This window comes from Falco biarmicus, chromosome 4, assembly GCF_023638135.1.
Source record: "Falco biarmicus isolate bFalBia1 chromosome 4, bFalBia1.pri, whole genome shotgun sequence".
Classification (NCBI taxonomy): domain Eukaryota; kingdom Metazoa; phylum Chordata; class Aves; order Falconiformes; family Falconidae; genus Falco; species Falco biarmicus.
In genome coordinates, this window is record NC_079291.1 from 20,752,285 (window position 1) to 20,768,751 (window position 16,467).

General features: G+C 42.5%; 1 protein-coding gene across 1 annotated transcript in view; it reads right to left on the reverse strand.

Moving 5' to 3' along the window:
• ITGA9 (integrin subunit alpha 9) overlaps positions 1-16,467 on the reverse strand; it is a 230,376-nt gene that overhangs the window by 174,188 nt on the left and 39,721 nt on the right. The window contains exons 12-15 of the mRNA XM_056335484.1: positions 14,433-14,523; positions 13,837-13,882; positions 10,697-10,851; positions 3,625-3,785 (exon numbers count right to left, since the gene is read on the reverse strand). Coding sequence (XP_056191459.1) covers positions 3,625-3,785; positions 10,697-10,851; positions 13,837-13,882; positions 14,433-14,523 — 453 coding nt within the window. The remainder of the gene's footprint in view (positions 1-3,624; positions 3,786-10,696; positions 10,852-13,836; positions 13,883-14,432; positions 14,524-16,467) is intronic.

The window sequence follows — 16,467 nt, forward strand, 5'->3', positions numbered from 1 at the left end:
GGAAATAACCAGGGCAGTTATTGGAAAGGGGAAACAATGTTTCCTCAGAGTCCAGGCCCTGATCGCACCACGTAATAAAACACACATCTCAATTCTGAGCACCATCAAACGAGTGCAGTTCCCAAGAGAAAACTCTATTTCAGCTGCAGGCCGAGTTATTAAGAGTAAGGAGACACTTGTAAAGCCTCCAAACCCTTTATTTTCTTTATCTTTTCTGCTTCTACCCACTTCTGCAACCTCTGCTTCTTCTTTTAGTACCACATTCCATTTACTGGCGTTTATGTTTGCCATTCCCTCTACCAAAAAACGAATCCCTTCAGAAAAAACCCAAACATCCAACAAAAAATGCTAGTCATCTAAACCTCCACCTCATTTTCCTCCAGCAAAACTGAAGAAAGCTACCATATAACATGTTTTATCTGCTGCTCATAGTTTTATCACTGTTGAAGGAGAGAAGATCTGTAGCGGCAGCACCATCATCCCCAGACAGCAGAGGAGGAACTGTCCAGCAGCAAAGCACCTCCTGAGAGACCGCAGGGATCAGCTATGTGCTGACAGGAGAAAACCAGCCACGCTCCCCAGCTTCTCGATTAACAGCCACTTGCACCAGCTGTCCATTTTCTACTGAACATACCAGTCAAACCTCCAAAGGTTGTTTAATTTAAAACAGATGGAGCTTTTGTAGATGACACCTGAGGCACTTATTGGAATTACTGTCTAGGTATACTAAAGAATTAAAGTTTCTTAAAGAGAAATCATCAAACAGGTGCCAATGAAGGGGGGGGGGGGGGGGGGGGTTAAAGGCAGGAAACTGCATCTCTCCTTTACCTCCCCATGCTCGCTACAAAACCAAACTGAAAGCACTCTGAAGTCCCCAAGCATTTCCATTTCATTCCCTGTTCTCAACCAGAAAAACATGTTTTCCTCATGAACAACCATAATTTTAGCAACTCGAGCTGTAATTTGGTAGCCTGCCTTGTACAAGATCAAGTTCTGAGCTACACATATCCTACAAACCTCCTGGAATCCACTTATCTCAGTCGCAGTTATAAGGAAAGCCAGGCATTGATACTCAAATTTAGTAGCAGCAGTAAGAACAGTAGCTCCTGTCCTGAGAGGGAATCACAAATAGGTAAGGAGTCATGCTCAAAACACTGACACTTATCAACACAAAACAATGTAATGAGTGTCCCTGTCAGTTTATTTGCAGACTGCAACTCTTTTAGGTCTCCATTTCACTGGGGTCTCTCGAGATCAAATGTGTCAAAAGAAATTACAGCAAGGTTGTATAGGTCTAGTTTTTTCACAACTTTTCTCAGTCCTTCAGGTTTATGCCTCCCAGCATGCCAGAACTACATGTTGGTAAGACAACATCACCCAAGCAAGGCCTGGCACAGGCTTTCATTTAACTACTGTCACCTACGGAGCTCTGCTGGGTGCCATGTGGACTGGACACCTTGTTTACCCAGTAGGGTTTGTCAGGCTAGCACGAGGTCATGCACAAGTCCAAACAGCTTCTCTATCCTTGACCACAGGCAGTCCAGAACTGACATCCACATGTTACCGTATAAACCTATTTGTCACCAGGGTTTCAAATGAACAATAAAGTGAATAGATTAGGATGCAATGCAAACAATTTGCCATGGTGGTGAACGAAACAGGCATACAGTAAATAAAAGGAACGCTTAAGTGAAATACTTAATATATTTTAAGGCCACATCTTTTATCACCCATTGCAACACAAAACTATGTGATCAAGGAGATTTCCGGTTGGAGGTTGGGGAGGTTTTTTGTTTTTCAGGGGTTTTGTTTTTGTTTTACTAGCTGTTACCTGAGGATAGCAGTGAAAGATCATGACCCCATTTCCACTCCTCCAGAATCTGCAGAGGTCTCTTTGATGTTTCTAATGTTAGGTAGACTCATGGATCGTATCACCTTTCTCACAAAAGCACAGGGATTATCTTTCTTCACTACTTTGCGATCTCCCTTACGCAAACAAATGACACATCCTGCTATTCTTCCAACTGTGAAAAATAGCTGCTTGTATCATATAGAAAGCCAGAAGCTTTGTTTGTTAAGCAGCTGGTTTGCTTTAAGCTGTTGGTGTTTTTAAACAAAAATTTCTCTTGCTTACAAAAATAAAATTTCCCAGGAAATTACAGTTACTACCTTCACACTCCCAACATCAGCTAGAAATGCTACAATAAATTAAGTAGTTTCCTGGGCATATGTAGTTCTTTAATGAATTCTGTGTAGTACCCAAAACCTATAACATGGCTAGTGGGAAAGAAATTATTATTAGGTTAAGATAGAAATGCATATGGCTCCTTTTCATCCAAACTCAATACATTAAAGCCTAACCAGTGTGCTCACTTGAGAAAGACCAGAATTAGTAAACTCACAGCCATATTTTCTAAATAATGGTAATCTCATGGGTCTACATTTTGTTTAATGAGCTTTTCCACAGCAGAAAGCAAAGGTTGTTCTAGAAACAAAAAACAATGAAAGATACTTAGTGGCTTCCCAGAGATCCACACAACCTAACAGGACAGTATTTCCTCCTTGGTGGTCCCTGTATTTATTTTATTTTCTCTCAACAGCCATGCACAAAACATTGATAAAGACAAAGGATTAATTGTATCTCCTGCTCTCACAGTTTTTAGGTACAAAGAAGCTTCCTGGAAAAGTTTATACATTTTGGGATGTCTGGACCTGCTGGATTCTCAAAACAAGACAGTGCCAAGTGATAGCCGTTGAATTCCAGCCACATTCATCTATGAGACTATGTCCTTCAGTAAGGACAATAATCAACTCACCACACAGCCATACTTCCCACTAGTCTGGGGATACAGATTAGTGCTTGTAAGACAGGTGGTTTAAATAATTTTTAAATCTATTCTGTACATATCTTAGCTGAAAAGGAAACTGTTGTGCTTACTTTGCAAGCACAATGGTACCTGGGTGAAATTTCCTCAACAACTGCTGCCAAGCAAAGATACTACAGTCCTAGCAGACCCTGGACAAAGAGTTTGTCACAGGAAGAACAGACCCTTTCCATGCGCCAGCATGTCTGGAAAGCATTCTCTCTATCCCATAGACACATGTGAAATTAAGCTATGCCACTGCTGTTTTCAAGCCCAGATGTAACCCAGGGTGCTCCTCAAACCCAAGAGCCCAGCTGCTTCAGGACAGACTCCATGCTATCCTGTCACTCCCATGCAGATTGCATCTCCAGCCCCTCGTGCAGTCAGACCTTACACAAAATTAAGCATTAAACCTACTGTTCCTGCCAAAACAAAAATTTGCCTCCTTATTTTGAATATAATAAGTGTAGCAACAAACCAAGCCAGAAGAAGAACGAACTCCCCTGCAAATGCACCTGATCAAAAGTAAATAAAATATATATTCCTGGCACCAGGTCTTGAAGACCCAGTGGTCCTCAGACAGGCAAATTACATCAAGCAAAAAGTTCTGAGCTTCCACCCAAAAAACTTCATCTAACTGTCAAGGAAACAAAGAATGTCCGAAGTCAAGCAGCACCACTATAATTGGTTGAATAAATAAATAGATAAAAGAGTGGAAATGCAGAGAGGCCAACATAAGGAAGGACAGGAATGAACTGACCTTGACATATGCTAGGTAATGTTCACACTTTTCCTGCATGTATGACAGTTGTAACTTCTCTGTAATCTGCCCCACTGTCTCTCCAGAAGTCACAAAATAAACTCTGGGTTGCTGGCTCTTTTCCTTCTTTGCCACATCAGCTGTCAAGTTATAATTCAAACCTGTTTTAAAAAGGAAGAAGAAGAAAACAAAGGATGTCAGCGAACAATAGTTATTTTCTAACCACGTATCAATGGATCCTGTTGCCCCCAGGGCATATGTGCTTGAAGAAAGGTCAACCCTTGCAAGCCCTCAATCAATCACTTAAGTTTCCTGTGGCTGTACAAACCCAAATCCAATTACTAACGAACTCCCAGGTTTTGTGTTGCTACTTTCCCCAACCATTCCCCAGCCCATCCTTTCCCATAGGAAATGATGCATAAAAATACAGCTAGACACACACACTTAAGAAACAAAAGATGCTTAAACTACATTGCTAACAGAAAAAGCAAAACCACAACACAAGCAGCAGCTGCAGCCTCAAGCTTCCTTTTCCTTCTAGAAAAGCACAAACCATGCAAATGTCAGCCAGGATGTGACACTTCCTGATGATTACTTCTGTTGATTTGCAGTCATCTTAGCATTTAGATCTTAACTAGAGGTAGCTGCCTTGTACTCGGTATCCCCCTCTTCGATGTTACACACCCCTAGCAGTTCATAGAAGACATTCCCACAAACTAACAAGCTGTATCTCTGTAAATCCTGTTTCCTGCTGTTCTACAGGATAAGAAGCTTAATACAATCGGTTGGTTTGTGACTGCATGTATCTTGTGCCCAAAAGAAAACTTATTTGTTACCTGAAATAATCGTACAGCAACTGAGTAATCCAAGCTGACTACAACTTTCCTTTTGGTAAATACAACAGGAGCAATGAAACTACAATAGAAGCATCAATGCTTGTTCTGCTGCATTCTACAGAGAGGGAAAATGCTGGCATTGAGGTCCCTTTCACCCATCACAGACCACAGCCTGCATTGATTTCAGCTGTTATCAGGGCAATAATGGGAATACCATGAGACTGGCTCAATATAAATGGCTTAATTAGTTGATAAATACCAGTCAGCACCAGCTCCTGTGTTGATTCCTTACATATTGTAAGGTGCTTGCCAAATTATTGCTTTGGCTTTTATTTACAGGCTCTAAACACTGATGCCAGATAATATACTCCCCATAAAGGCAAACTTTTTGAAGCCAGAATTTTATAAACAATCAATGTAAATGTAACATATTCCTCAATCAGGGTCTCCAATACCAAATTTCAGCAAGGGATCTTTGCTGGATTTTGTTGTGTTTTTATTTGGTTTTGTGGTGGTGGACTGTTTTAAATCGATGAAAATCCTAATCTCTCTAAATTAACAGTGCTGTCAATGCTATCACCTTCAATCATTTCTCCACTAAAATTTCACTACATTGAAGCATTTATTTAACGGTATCATAAAACTTGGTGCAAAAATCTTGGTGAACATTCATAATTCACGTAATTTAAACTGACCTCACTTCCATTTGCTGTGCGTCATATTCTGATGAAAAGCTTACTCACAAGTTCACACAAAGCAACCAGAGACATACCCTAGGTAGTAACAAAAGCCACAGCTGAGGAATCAGCCTCACTACCACCACAGGGCTCCACCTGAACTCTTTTTTTCCCTTGCTTTTGGCAGAATAATTTGCTTAAAAGAATAACGCCTTGAAAGTGTTTCAAACTCTGACAAGCTCAGCACCAAAAACTCTCACTGAAGTAGTGTGTGCTCAGTCCCACTGAAGAGCACCGCCTAAACAGGAAACACAGGGTTCAGCCTGTTTAAAATCCCAGCAGTCTCTTTCTTAACTTTTTTTTAGTTTTTTAAAGTGTGCACACCCCACACCCATCCCCAATTGTTTCCCTTCTGCTTTCAAGACCTCACATGCACACACGCATGCCAAGATCTGCACCCGTGTCCCAAGAATAAAGACAAGCAAACCCGTTAGCAAAACCAGGCCCTGCGTAGGCAGAGGCAAAGAGTCCCGTAGGGAGACACAGCCCTCTTCAAAGGAGGAGCACCAAAGGAAGGCAGGTCTGGAGAGCTTTGGAAAGCTTGCAGGGTTGCCTGGCCAGGTTCGGAGGCTCTCTGAAGGAAGCACAACATAGGACTGACACTGAACAATTCCTCGCTGCAGGCGCAGAGACACATCCCAACCCGAGGCCTAGGCCTCCAAGAAAAGCGATCCCAGCTACCATTTCTCCGAAACAGCAGTGGATGTTTTCAATCAAGCAGCATAGTTCCCATCCTCCCCCTGCCTCCCCTTTATTTTGACAACTTGTTTCTATGTTATATCCAATGATGTCACATCAGTGGAAAAACTGAAATATCATGAGTAAGGAGGTGTTGGGGTTTTTTTTTCCCCTCCCCAGCTTCATTGCTTCCAAAAAGCAACCAGGGTGGGGAGATAACTGTCCAAACTTAGCACTACTGCTGGTGTCAGTTCCTCCTGTGCACTCCAGTAGGAGACTGAGAAGCAAGTTTTCACTAGCAAATTAACTCTTCCAGGTAATGCCTTCAAATATTTGTCTAGCAGCTTTAAGCATATCTGGTTAGAAATGTTTCTGGGGATCTGACCACCCAATTTCACGTGGTCAAAACAAAACTCTGGCATGGATTTGATGAGCTCAGATGAATAGCTTGATTCTTCTAATTATTCCTCTTCCATCACTAAAGTTAAATGCCTAAAAGCTTCCATAACAGCTATCTCTGAGAAATTTTTGGTCATACCTGTAAAAGGACCATCAGCCAGCAGACCAAGCAAGTTACTCCAGCAGTAACAGATGCACCAAGTAAATGGCAGCAGGCATTTTAGAATGGATTTTCACCCTAAGTGTCACACACATACACATGACGCAAGTCATGCCCCTACTAAAGGCAGCTCTGAAGTAGACAGAAGTGAGGAGGGATTGAAACAGGGCAGCGATTTCAGTGAGCTAAAACAGGGATCACAGCTGGCTGTGCTAATGGAGGGGTTACACACCCTGAGCCACCCGGCACATCTCTTCATCACCCACTCAGATGATGCTACAGCACACAAAAAGCAGACGGCAAAATGCCCAGCAGGAATAAGTACATCCATAAGTGCTAGTTAAACTACTAGCTACAGTGCTGATTCACAGGCGGGAGGGGAGGCACCACAAGGAGAAGATGAAGAACTTACTGAATAATAAGAAAAAGCCATTGGAAGAGGAATGTGTTTCTTTGTGGTCTCTACCAGTAATGATGAGAAAATGATTCACGAACTTTGCTTGCTGAGAAAATCATTAGGTAATTAAAGTATTAAAAAAAATTGCCCTAGCAAATGAAAACATAGGACATTCTCCCCACCCTCTTCCAAAAAGCTTTGCTTTTCCCCTTGCTTCAAACCTTGTTTCAAATACTCCCTTATAGTGTCGTCCCTACTAAGTAGGGAACCATCCTTGCTGTTCTATACACTGAACAACAGCTCCCTACAGCATCCCTGCTTCTGAGCCGTTCAGAGGGCAGCAGCCCTGACACAGGCCTGCATCCAAGCAGACTAGAAACACTAGAGACAGACAGAAATAATACTCCTGCACCAGACTACAGCAGCCTACACATAAGAAGAGGAGTGTCCACTTTGGTCAAGTTTTGGATCCAACATGTTTCTCCAGTCCTAGAAACATATTCAACCACAGTGAAAATATCAAACAACCTGCCAGCCCACACTAAATCTCACACCAGTCTTCCAGGCAACAGTATTTGGGACATGAGGACTACCCTAGACACAGATCAACACACAAGTGATGCACATCTCAAGTGAAGAGCACAGGAGAAACTCTGAAGCAGTATCTAGTGCATCTAACTCTAGCCAAATGCCCCAACCCCTTCATTTCATAGCCACTAAAATTCACCTATTTCTCATCCTGGCACCATTATTATTGTTATTATTATTGTAGGGGAAATTATCCAGACAGTGAGTGCAAGTTTACTTCCATTCTCCTGCAGGGATGAATGCAGAAGCAGCGCCTGATGCAGAGATGCCAGCAGCCTCTGTTTTCTTGTCCTAGTCACCCAGGAGTGCAGGGTCTGAACAGGCTGAAGCTTGCTCATCCAGGCTACGAAAGGCCTTTCCCTCATCCCTGCCCTCCCTGCAGATACAGAGACCTCAGAGGAGACAAAGCAATGGCCCCTCAAGTGAGGGAGGAACAGCTTGAGTAAGATTCTGAGATGAAAGGGTGAAAACTTAAAATACCATATTTCTCACACATCCAAGACGTACCAGAGGCTGTCTCTGTTGGTGGGTTTATGACTAGATGCTCAGCTTTCCAGCAAGCGCTGAGGCAGAGTGAAGGGTCAGACAATGCCTGGCACACAGTGCAGAGTGCATGCTTCACTTGGGCATGGCTCTTTGTTCAGATGAAAACCCTTCAGCAATAAATTCATACTTCTGAAGACCATAGTCTGCAAAGAGTATCCACAAAAGGGATGGGAATTACACTGTCTTTGGCAGTATCAAACAGTATCTATGAACACAGATCCTCAAATAGCTGTTACATGACCAGCAGTATTGCAACTACCACTAGAATTGAGGGGGGGGGGGGGGGGGGGCAGGGGGGCGGGGAGCGGAAGGAAAAGAAAAGAAAAGGACAGTAGGGGAGGTATATATGCTTATATGGAAGTGTGCAGCAGTGCTAGATTAAGACAACTTCCCTTCACATGCCAGTTAACAAAATAACCACACATTCAAATAAGCATTGAAGATAAACATTTGCACAGAAGAATGCTGCCTGTACGTTCCGCTTGGCTTTCTAAACATTATGTAGTAGGTGACCAACTTCAGCTGCCCAAAAGCAAGAGCAACACCCAGCTTTTCACCAGTAAGCAGCAGCCTTGAGTGTCCATACTGACAAGCCTTAGGGGAGCAGTGTTTCCAGTGAGCACTGTGTTCTCCCTACCTGACTTAGCAGATTGCCCCCAGACATCCAGAGATGAGATGATCCCCAGCACTTTTAGCCACAAACCTTTGACACAGCATTTTAATATCTCCTTTCAGAGGTGTTACGGCCTTTCAGAATCCGAACTGGACAATTATGCATTTACAGGGATATTCTTTTTTTTTTTCTCCCCACATTTAACCACACAGGAGAGGAACCACTGCAGTATTTCCATGAATTGTTCCACCCTTTGTTAATTGACACTCTTCAACTGCAACATAATTAAAATGGCCTGACCTGATTGTTAGACTACAAACTGAAAGCTTATTTGAGGTATTTTATCCAAATCATATCCCCAAGGAGTTTTATACAGTCAGATAGTTCTGGCTGCAGTTTTTTCAAGACAAATCATTTTGCTAGAAGCATTGTATAAAAGGACAATGGTTGGAAGTTTTATAATCATTCACTTAATAGTCAAAAAATTCCTTGTAATGACATAGATGTTACTTGCCAAAGAAGATGCACATGTGCTTTCACCACAATAAATCATTGGGAGTACAGTTTGTATCACAACACAGGGGAATTCAATTGGCTCTTACAAGACATGATGAACAGGAAGATAGGTCTTTTGCATACAAGGGGAACAGATATTTAGACTGGGGGAAAAAAAGGCAGCTCACCTCTTAGCCACAGCTCCAGAGACATGAAATTAAAGCAAAGGACGCATTTTAAGCAGTACTCCCAGGAACATAAGAAAACCTAGTTATTCAGAAAATCTATTAGGTAATTTTCAGAAAGGAATTAACACCCCTGGAGCACTCAGAGATAAGTGTTTTCTTAACGGACAGAGTACCAGGCAGTACAAAAACTACTCTATCAAAGCACGTATTTGTCTGCTGAGAGTCATCATTTACAGGCAAGGAAAAAGTGCAAAAAGCAACTGAAGTCTCAATTGCACCAATATGTTAAAATCCAGAGGAACCTTAAATTTAGTAACTCCACTCTTTTGAGCTATTCAGGTGACAAAGTGACAAACTGCAGAGAGCAACTTCAATAAACAGTTTGTAGTTCTCACTCCATGTGAATGGCAGGAGAAGTAACAAGAAGCTGCCACCTTCTCAGACTCATTTAAAATCCAAATACTGCAGCAGGCTCTGCCTAAGGGGATGCAGAGATGCAACTCTTACTCTTTCAATTAGCGGCTCAGAAAGGCTGGGGCACAAAGCAGGAAGAGGCACTGCTTCCCTGAGCTCCTCATCAGATCCACTGAAAAAATGCAGCACAGTTAGACTGAGGTATCTTCCTTAAGCAGCACACTACAAGTCCTCTGCCATTCCTAAAGCATGGTGAAAGTAAAATACCGTGGCTGAATTAAATAAACCCAGACTTTACAATATTTAGAAACACTGTATCTATCCCACACCGCTTCAGGCAATACCCTAAGACTTCTAAACACTGGGATGTAAAAGACTTCAGTGTTATTTCAACGCAGCCAAGACCTAAGGTGTGTAATTGTGCAAGCCTTTACACAATTCCATTCATCCAAGAAACTCCATGTGTTTTACAGAGACTAACCTGGAAGATATTTTGACATCAGTAAAATACTGGGCTGTTTATAATAATTTTCCAGACAAGTAAACTGATGTACAGAAAAGGATTCGCTCGTGTCTGGTAGGTATTCAGATTTATAGAGCTCTGTTTCAAGAGCTCCTTGTAGAGTTTCAAAACCTGTTAATCTGGAGCAAATCACAGCTGCTTTCTGATAGCATTGAGAGAGGGTATGAATACAAAAATGCATTATCAAGAGGTAAACAGGGAATATTGAACTTATAACACACCAATTGCTTCTGTGTTCTCTATCCTCACAGTAAGCCCAAGGACACATTTCCCTCCTTTCCCTGAGGAAGAAACTGCCCTAGTATTAAATCAGCTTCACCAGAAGGTAAAAGCATGCCTAAGAAATTTCTCAGGGAGCCTCCAACTTTCTGGAATTGTATAGCCCAGCTCACCTCAAAACAACTTATTTTACATAAAAGCTCTGTAACTGACTCCAAAGGGAGCCCTCAACTCCAGGTCAACCTGCTAGCATGCCCAGGGATGGTGCAGACACCTTACCTATTTCTCCAGGAACACGCTTGCCACTGAAGCGAAAGCATGCTGTGACATTGAGGCAGTTCACTGGCTGCAAGCCATCATGGCACTGAGGAGCTGTGATATTGATGGATACAGGCAGGAAAATGGAGATGTCCATGGTAATGACAGGCCTGGATCTGGAGATCAACAGAGAAGTGGAATTGAGTGATCATTCAGAGGGAAGTTCTCAACCAAAGGAAAATAAATTCCGTAAACCACATGATTTCAAGCAGACATGAAAAATAAGAGAGTGCATTTCAAATGTAAGATAAATTAGCACTTGACCTAGCTGGCAAGTACTACTAGTGTCTGAATAAAAACCAAAATGTCAGCTTGAAGTTCAGTGCTCAGATACAGACTGCAGGCAGGCATCTGGGGAAACTTAACAGATGATAATAGTGATAATACTCTCCAGCAAAAGTTGCATAAAGCCTTCGGGATGACTGAAGAGGATTACAAAAGTAGCACAATGGCAACCAAGGACAACATGCTCATGCAAGTGAGACTGCTTGCTAAGCAGTCTAGATGACCAGGAACAGGTAAGTGGAGACAAGTGGAGACCTTAGGTTTTCAGAGAATGGTCTACAGTCAAATTGGTGGCCTGAAAGTCAATGAGGGAGCACACGGGTAGGAGATGGATCCATATACAATTTTTCTGGCAGTACAAGGGCGACAAAACCCACCAAATTCATGTTTTCTAGAGGAGGGAACATTTGGCTGATTCCCTCCTGGCAAGTGGTAAGGATTGAATACTGTTTTCCTGCTGCTGAACTCTGTTCACCTGGTGCACTGTGAGCAAAAGCTTTCTACCCTTGCAATTCCACCACCAGGTCATTGCTACAATTATTCCCAGCTGAAGACCATCTTGGCCAGAATCACAGAGCAAGCCAAGAGCCATCAGAGCCCAGGTGGGTCTCCTCCGTCATACAACATGGAAGCCCCACCAGCTTGGTGCAGAAAACCAGCCCAGAAACCCAGGCTCTCCTGAGCCATCCCCAGCACAGGACTTCAGCTCAAAAATTCACCGAGTGTTATTCTTCGTGGTTTCAATTCTGCACATGTTCAACATGAACATGTTCTTCCAAAACCAACTCCAGTATTAAAAAAAAATGTGCAGCAACCAGCAGATTCACTTCTAACGTAGTCCCGGCAGCCATGCAAAGCCAGACCACGCAAGTAAACCACTTCAGGACTCTCACTCCACAAGCCACTTTATTCGGAGGCAGGGGAGAGGGGGGAGAAGAGAGTGGGGGCTATGGTTACACCTAATTCATATTGAGTGGAACAAGATTCACATCAATCTGTAAGACAGCTGCTTAGACTATTTTACCACAAGCTGAAATAACAGTGCAAGTTCACATTTTCAGATGGAGGACGAAGATAAATACTAACTCTAGAAATATATAGAGAGGCGGGGGAAGGGGGAGAAGAAAAGGAGGAAAGAGAGTGAGCTTCCTTGGATCATTTCACACCTTCAAAAAAACCTCTTTCCAAATGCTTGGGGAGACGTAAAAGAGTAAATGCTATAACTGATCTAAAAAAACAATACTTCTCCAGCCATGTTGCACTGTGTGATTTTTCCTTAACATTAGCTCACTTGGTTATTCACTGGGAAAAAAAACACCCAATGCATCTGTCAAATGGCCATACACACACACGAGCAATACAACAACGATCCACCCCAAGTCACCGCGGCTTCCACCAAAGCCTTTAATGTCACTTGGCAAAACATGTGTTGGTTTTGGCTAAAGGACTTCACAAAGGCTTCTGGAAGGGTAAGGGTGAGGAAAAAACCCCAAAACTTATTTCTTTATCCTAATCTGAATCTAAACAGCAAGAAGGACACACTGTAAATCGCCAGTAGCAGCAATTAATCAGGCTGCCCACAAAGTCAGTTGGTAATGTGTTAATTTCCTCTGAAATGCACAAGCATGACTGAACACGTGGACAGAGGTCACCATGCTGTTGTGATGCATGTTGTTTTAAACATCACAGCAAGCCTTTCAGATTCCACCCCCACCCCCCAAGTAACAGTAATGCCAGAGAAAAATGCACAGTTTTCTTTCTAGTAGTTTCAGAGATACAGGGTTGCAAGATCCCATCTGGGGCATGGCACACCTTTTCACAGAAGCAGCAACTGGCTGTGCACGATGAAGGAAGAGAAAACTCTTCAGAAGACTTGACCACCTGCCACACTGATCATCAAGAGCACTTCTTCCACTCCCTCCTTTTTCTTTTTGTTTTGTTTCACAGATTCAAATGGAAACAGAGCCAAGTTTTTCCTGCCTTGAACAGAAAGCAGGCTGGCACATCCATTCTGCAGCTCCAGCATTTGTCTTGCCCGTCTCACCACACCCCTGTGTCTTCCAATGAGATAAAGGAGTCCCTAGTGACATCTAGGTATTGACAGGATTTTTCCATTAAATATTAACAAGTGTAACAACAGCGCTACTGGCATAATACAAACTTCCTGTTCTCTTCCCCAGGTCTGCGTATCTCAAGCCTGCTCCTACTCTAACTCTCCACTTGCATAATCTGGTGAACGAAACTGTCACACCTCTCTCCATCAGATGAAACAAGCAATTGCACTTAACTCATATACCCGAAACAGCACCCCAAATCCTGTGTGCATTGAAAATGTCCCTGTATTTCATTTCCCTGAAGATTCCCATTTCATTCTGCATCCCATTATAACTTGGCAAAATTACTCCTGGCATCATATACAGCTGGCTTTTTACTCAACTGCATTCCCTTAAATCATATTTTATTTACTTTATGTAAATGTATGAACAATAAAAAAGCCTGCTTATAAATTCAGAGCAACCTTTCTAAAGAGGCACTGAGATGCAACACATCTCCTTCTGGCTCTAACCCTTTGTTTTCTTCATAGTCTTGGGAGTCCTATGTATTGCCATCCCTTGCTATGCTGTTTAAATTAGATTGTACATTACTTGACATCATCCGTGTCTAAGGTTCTACTTAAAAAGTAATCCAGCTTGCTGCTTCTGACCACAGTAACTTAGGGAGAAAACTGGAGTGGTGGAGGACTCAGACCACAAAAGATATAAACAGAAAACAGACAAAGAGAAGACAACAGCAGATGAAAAAGATGTTCATCTCACCTCAGAAGTACCACATTGTCTGACAAGAAGGCTCCAACAGTCATATCTGAAATTTTTATAATATTGAGGCAGTTACAAAGGAGGCACAGAATGCAGTTGGCTCAAAACAGTTGCTAAATTGCTGAGCATATATCTAAAAAAAGCATTTTTCTGACTTAAATCAGCCAGTTGGTCCCTTCAAATATAATTATGTCATAAGTATTATAACTGGAGAATTAGATCTGTGATTTTACTTCACTTCTACTTCACTGTTTGATTTTGATTATTACTATTATATTATTGTCTACATTATTTTTTAAAACATTGTCATCATGACTGAGTAGCTTCCAAGAAACTTACAACCTTGGCCAGATACTGAAATTTTCTACTTTAATATCTTGGTCCTTCATCATGACTCCCCAAACACCTGAATTAAGCAATCAGCTCAAATTCTTACCAAGAGCTTCAAATAACAAAGGGAAAAGGGAAGAAAATGCTCAGCTTCATTGGCTTCCCACAATGGTAGGAACCAGCAACCTGAAAATGATCACCTCTGCTCTTTTCTATCCTGTGGTCGCATTTCCCTAGTACTCTCACTGCCAGAGCAGCAGACATACCTGGATAACCATTGCTATCCATATCAACTCCCCCTGATATGGACTGGCCAAACATGCGCAGCATCGGGTTTATTGTTTGCCCAGACAGCTTCTGCGGCAGAAAACACGGGAGAGAAATCAGTCAGTAACACAAAGCATCCTTCAATAAAGTAAAAAACCCCAAACAAACAAAAAAACCCAACCACAACCCAAAACCACAAACCCTCCAAAACCTTCAAGCCCTATTTTCATGGTCACCGGGGCTCTTTTCCATGGGCTGGAAGTGCCGCACATCTGCAGGCTCACACTGCACCCACGCAGCCCTGAGCAGGAAGGCTGTTGACTGCAGGAAGCCCTTCTGCTCTGGGCTAGGAGGAGGCCAGTGTTGACTGGGAGTAAAAAACACACCTGCATTACAACCCTCATGCAGACCCAAGCAAAATAAAGAACACATCAAACAGATTTCTTGCGGGAGGGGCGGGGAGGAAATTTAACTGCACCCTAGAGATTTTCTCACTTTTTTTTTTTCTCTGCATTACCTTTATTTCTGTAAATAAAAGTTTTAATGGCATCTTCACAAAATTAATGATTAATTGAAACAGAAAATCCTGCACAGCCATTCCTTTGCACAGAGTTTGCCAGCATACTCAAAATCAAAATGATTAATTTTCATCCCACTTGGAAATTCTGGTTTCCATCAGCTATTATGCAGTATTTTGTGTCAGTTTGGAAGCTGCATCTCATTTCTGCCTCCCCAACTCAAAGATTAATTAACTTCTAACATAGCTTCTTTTTTTTTTCTTAATTACTAAAACAAAAACATTATCTAAACGTTTTGAATTGCAAACACCTTTGTCTGAAGCAAATTAATATATCAAAATCTCATTTTCTAAGAAGGCAATCAGATGTATCCCAGCTCTCATTCATTATGCTGGGCCACCAGTGGAAGACCTGAACTCAAACCGACATCTGACTGCAGAAGTTACAGACAGAGGAAACCTATCCCATGAAGTAATTTTGAGGCTGTTGGTGGTGCTCCACAGCTTGTGACATGCAACCAGCTTTTCCTGGCCCTCCCATAAAAGGACATAATATTGGACAAAAGGTCAGACAGGAAATTCATGGGGAAAAAAAAGGCAAGTTGAGGGGAAGAAAGATATCCTGCAGTCCTGACAACCAGTTAAAAGGGAAGCCAGTGCTTCACCGCGTACAGATGTCCTTTTCCTACTTGTGGGCAGATAAGATTAAGACAACTGGAAGTAACTTCCTCCCCACATTACACTCGATACATTCACATTTTTGGGGGGTCCCAGTCAGGGTGGTAAATCCCGCCTGCAGACATCCCAGTGGACATCTGCAGGCTATTATGGCCTAGAAGGCAGAGGTATAATGCTGCTCTGCTTTTAAGTGCCATGAATGAAAACAGCAGGCCACAAGGCCAATTAAGCTGCTCCTGCTCAAAGCCACCACTAAAGCTGCTGAAGGGACGTGAGGGAACAACATTGATCAGCAATTTAAATGATGAAGGAGGGGACACAAAGTGAAAAGGGTGAAAACATATACCCTGCAGTCCCCCTTCACCTCTCAGCTTATTTAAAAAAGGAAATCCAAGGCATTAAGATGGCTCAGGAGTATAGTAATAAGATACAAAACGTCTTTCACCTCTGGGTTCAACTCCAGGGCAGGCAGGTAAAGAGCTGGATTGTTACACAGCTTTTTTGATTGCACATGGGAGATGAACTGGTGGTGCGCCTGGTGCCCTGCAGCACACACTGGGAAATGGCACTGAGACACTGCCCGTAAGTGGTGCCCCCTCAGCTGCCTCAGGCCAGGGGACAATAAAAGGAATGGTATCAAGAGTCAATGACCACAGTACTCTGCCACCTTCTCAAGCTGGGCTTTGTCCCACTGACCAAGCAGAGAGGCAAACACTATGTCTGCTGGCCTTGGTCCAGTGGGGAGGGAGAGATTGCAAGCCGGACGTTTCACTTCCCACCTGCTGATCTAGCCTCATTCAAAACTGTAAAATTTTCCCATGAATGATGAAAAAAAGATA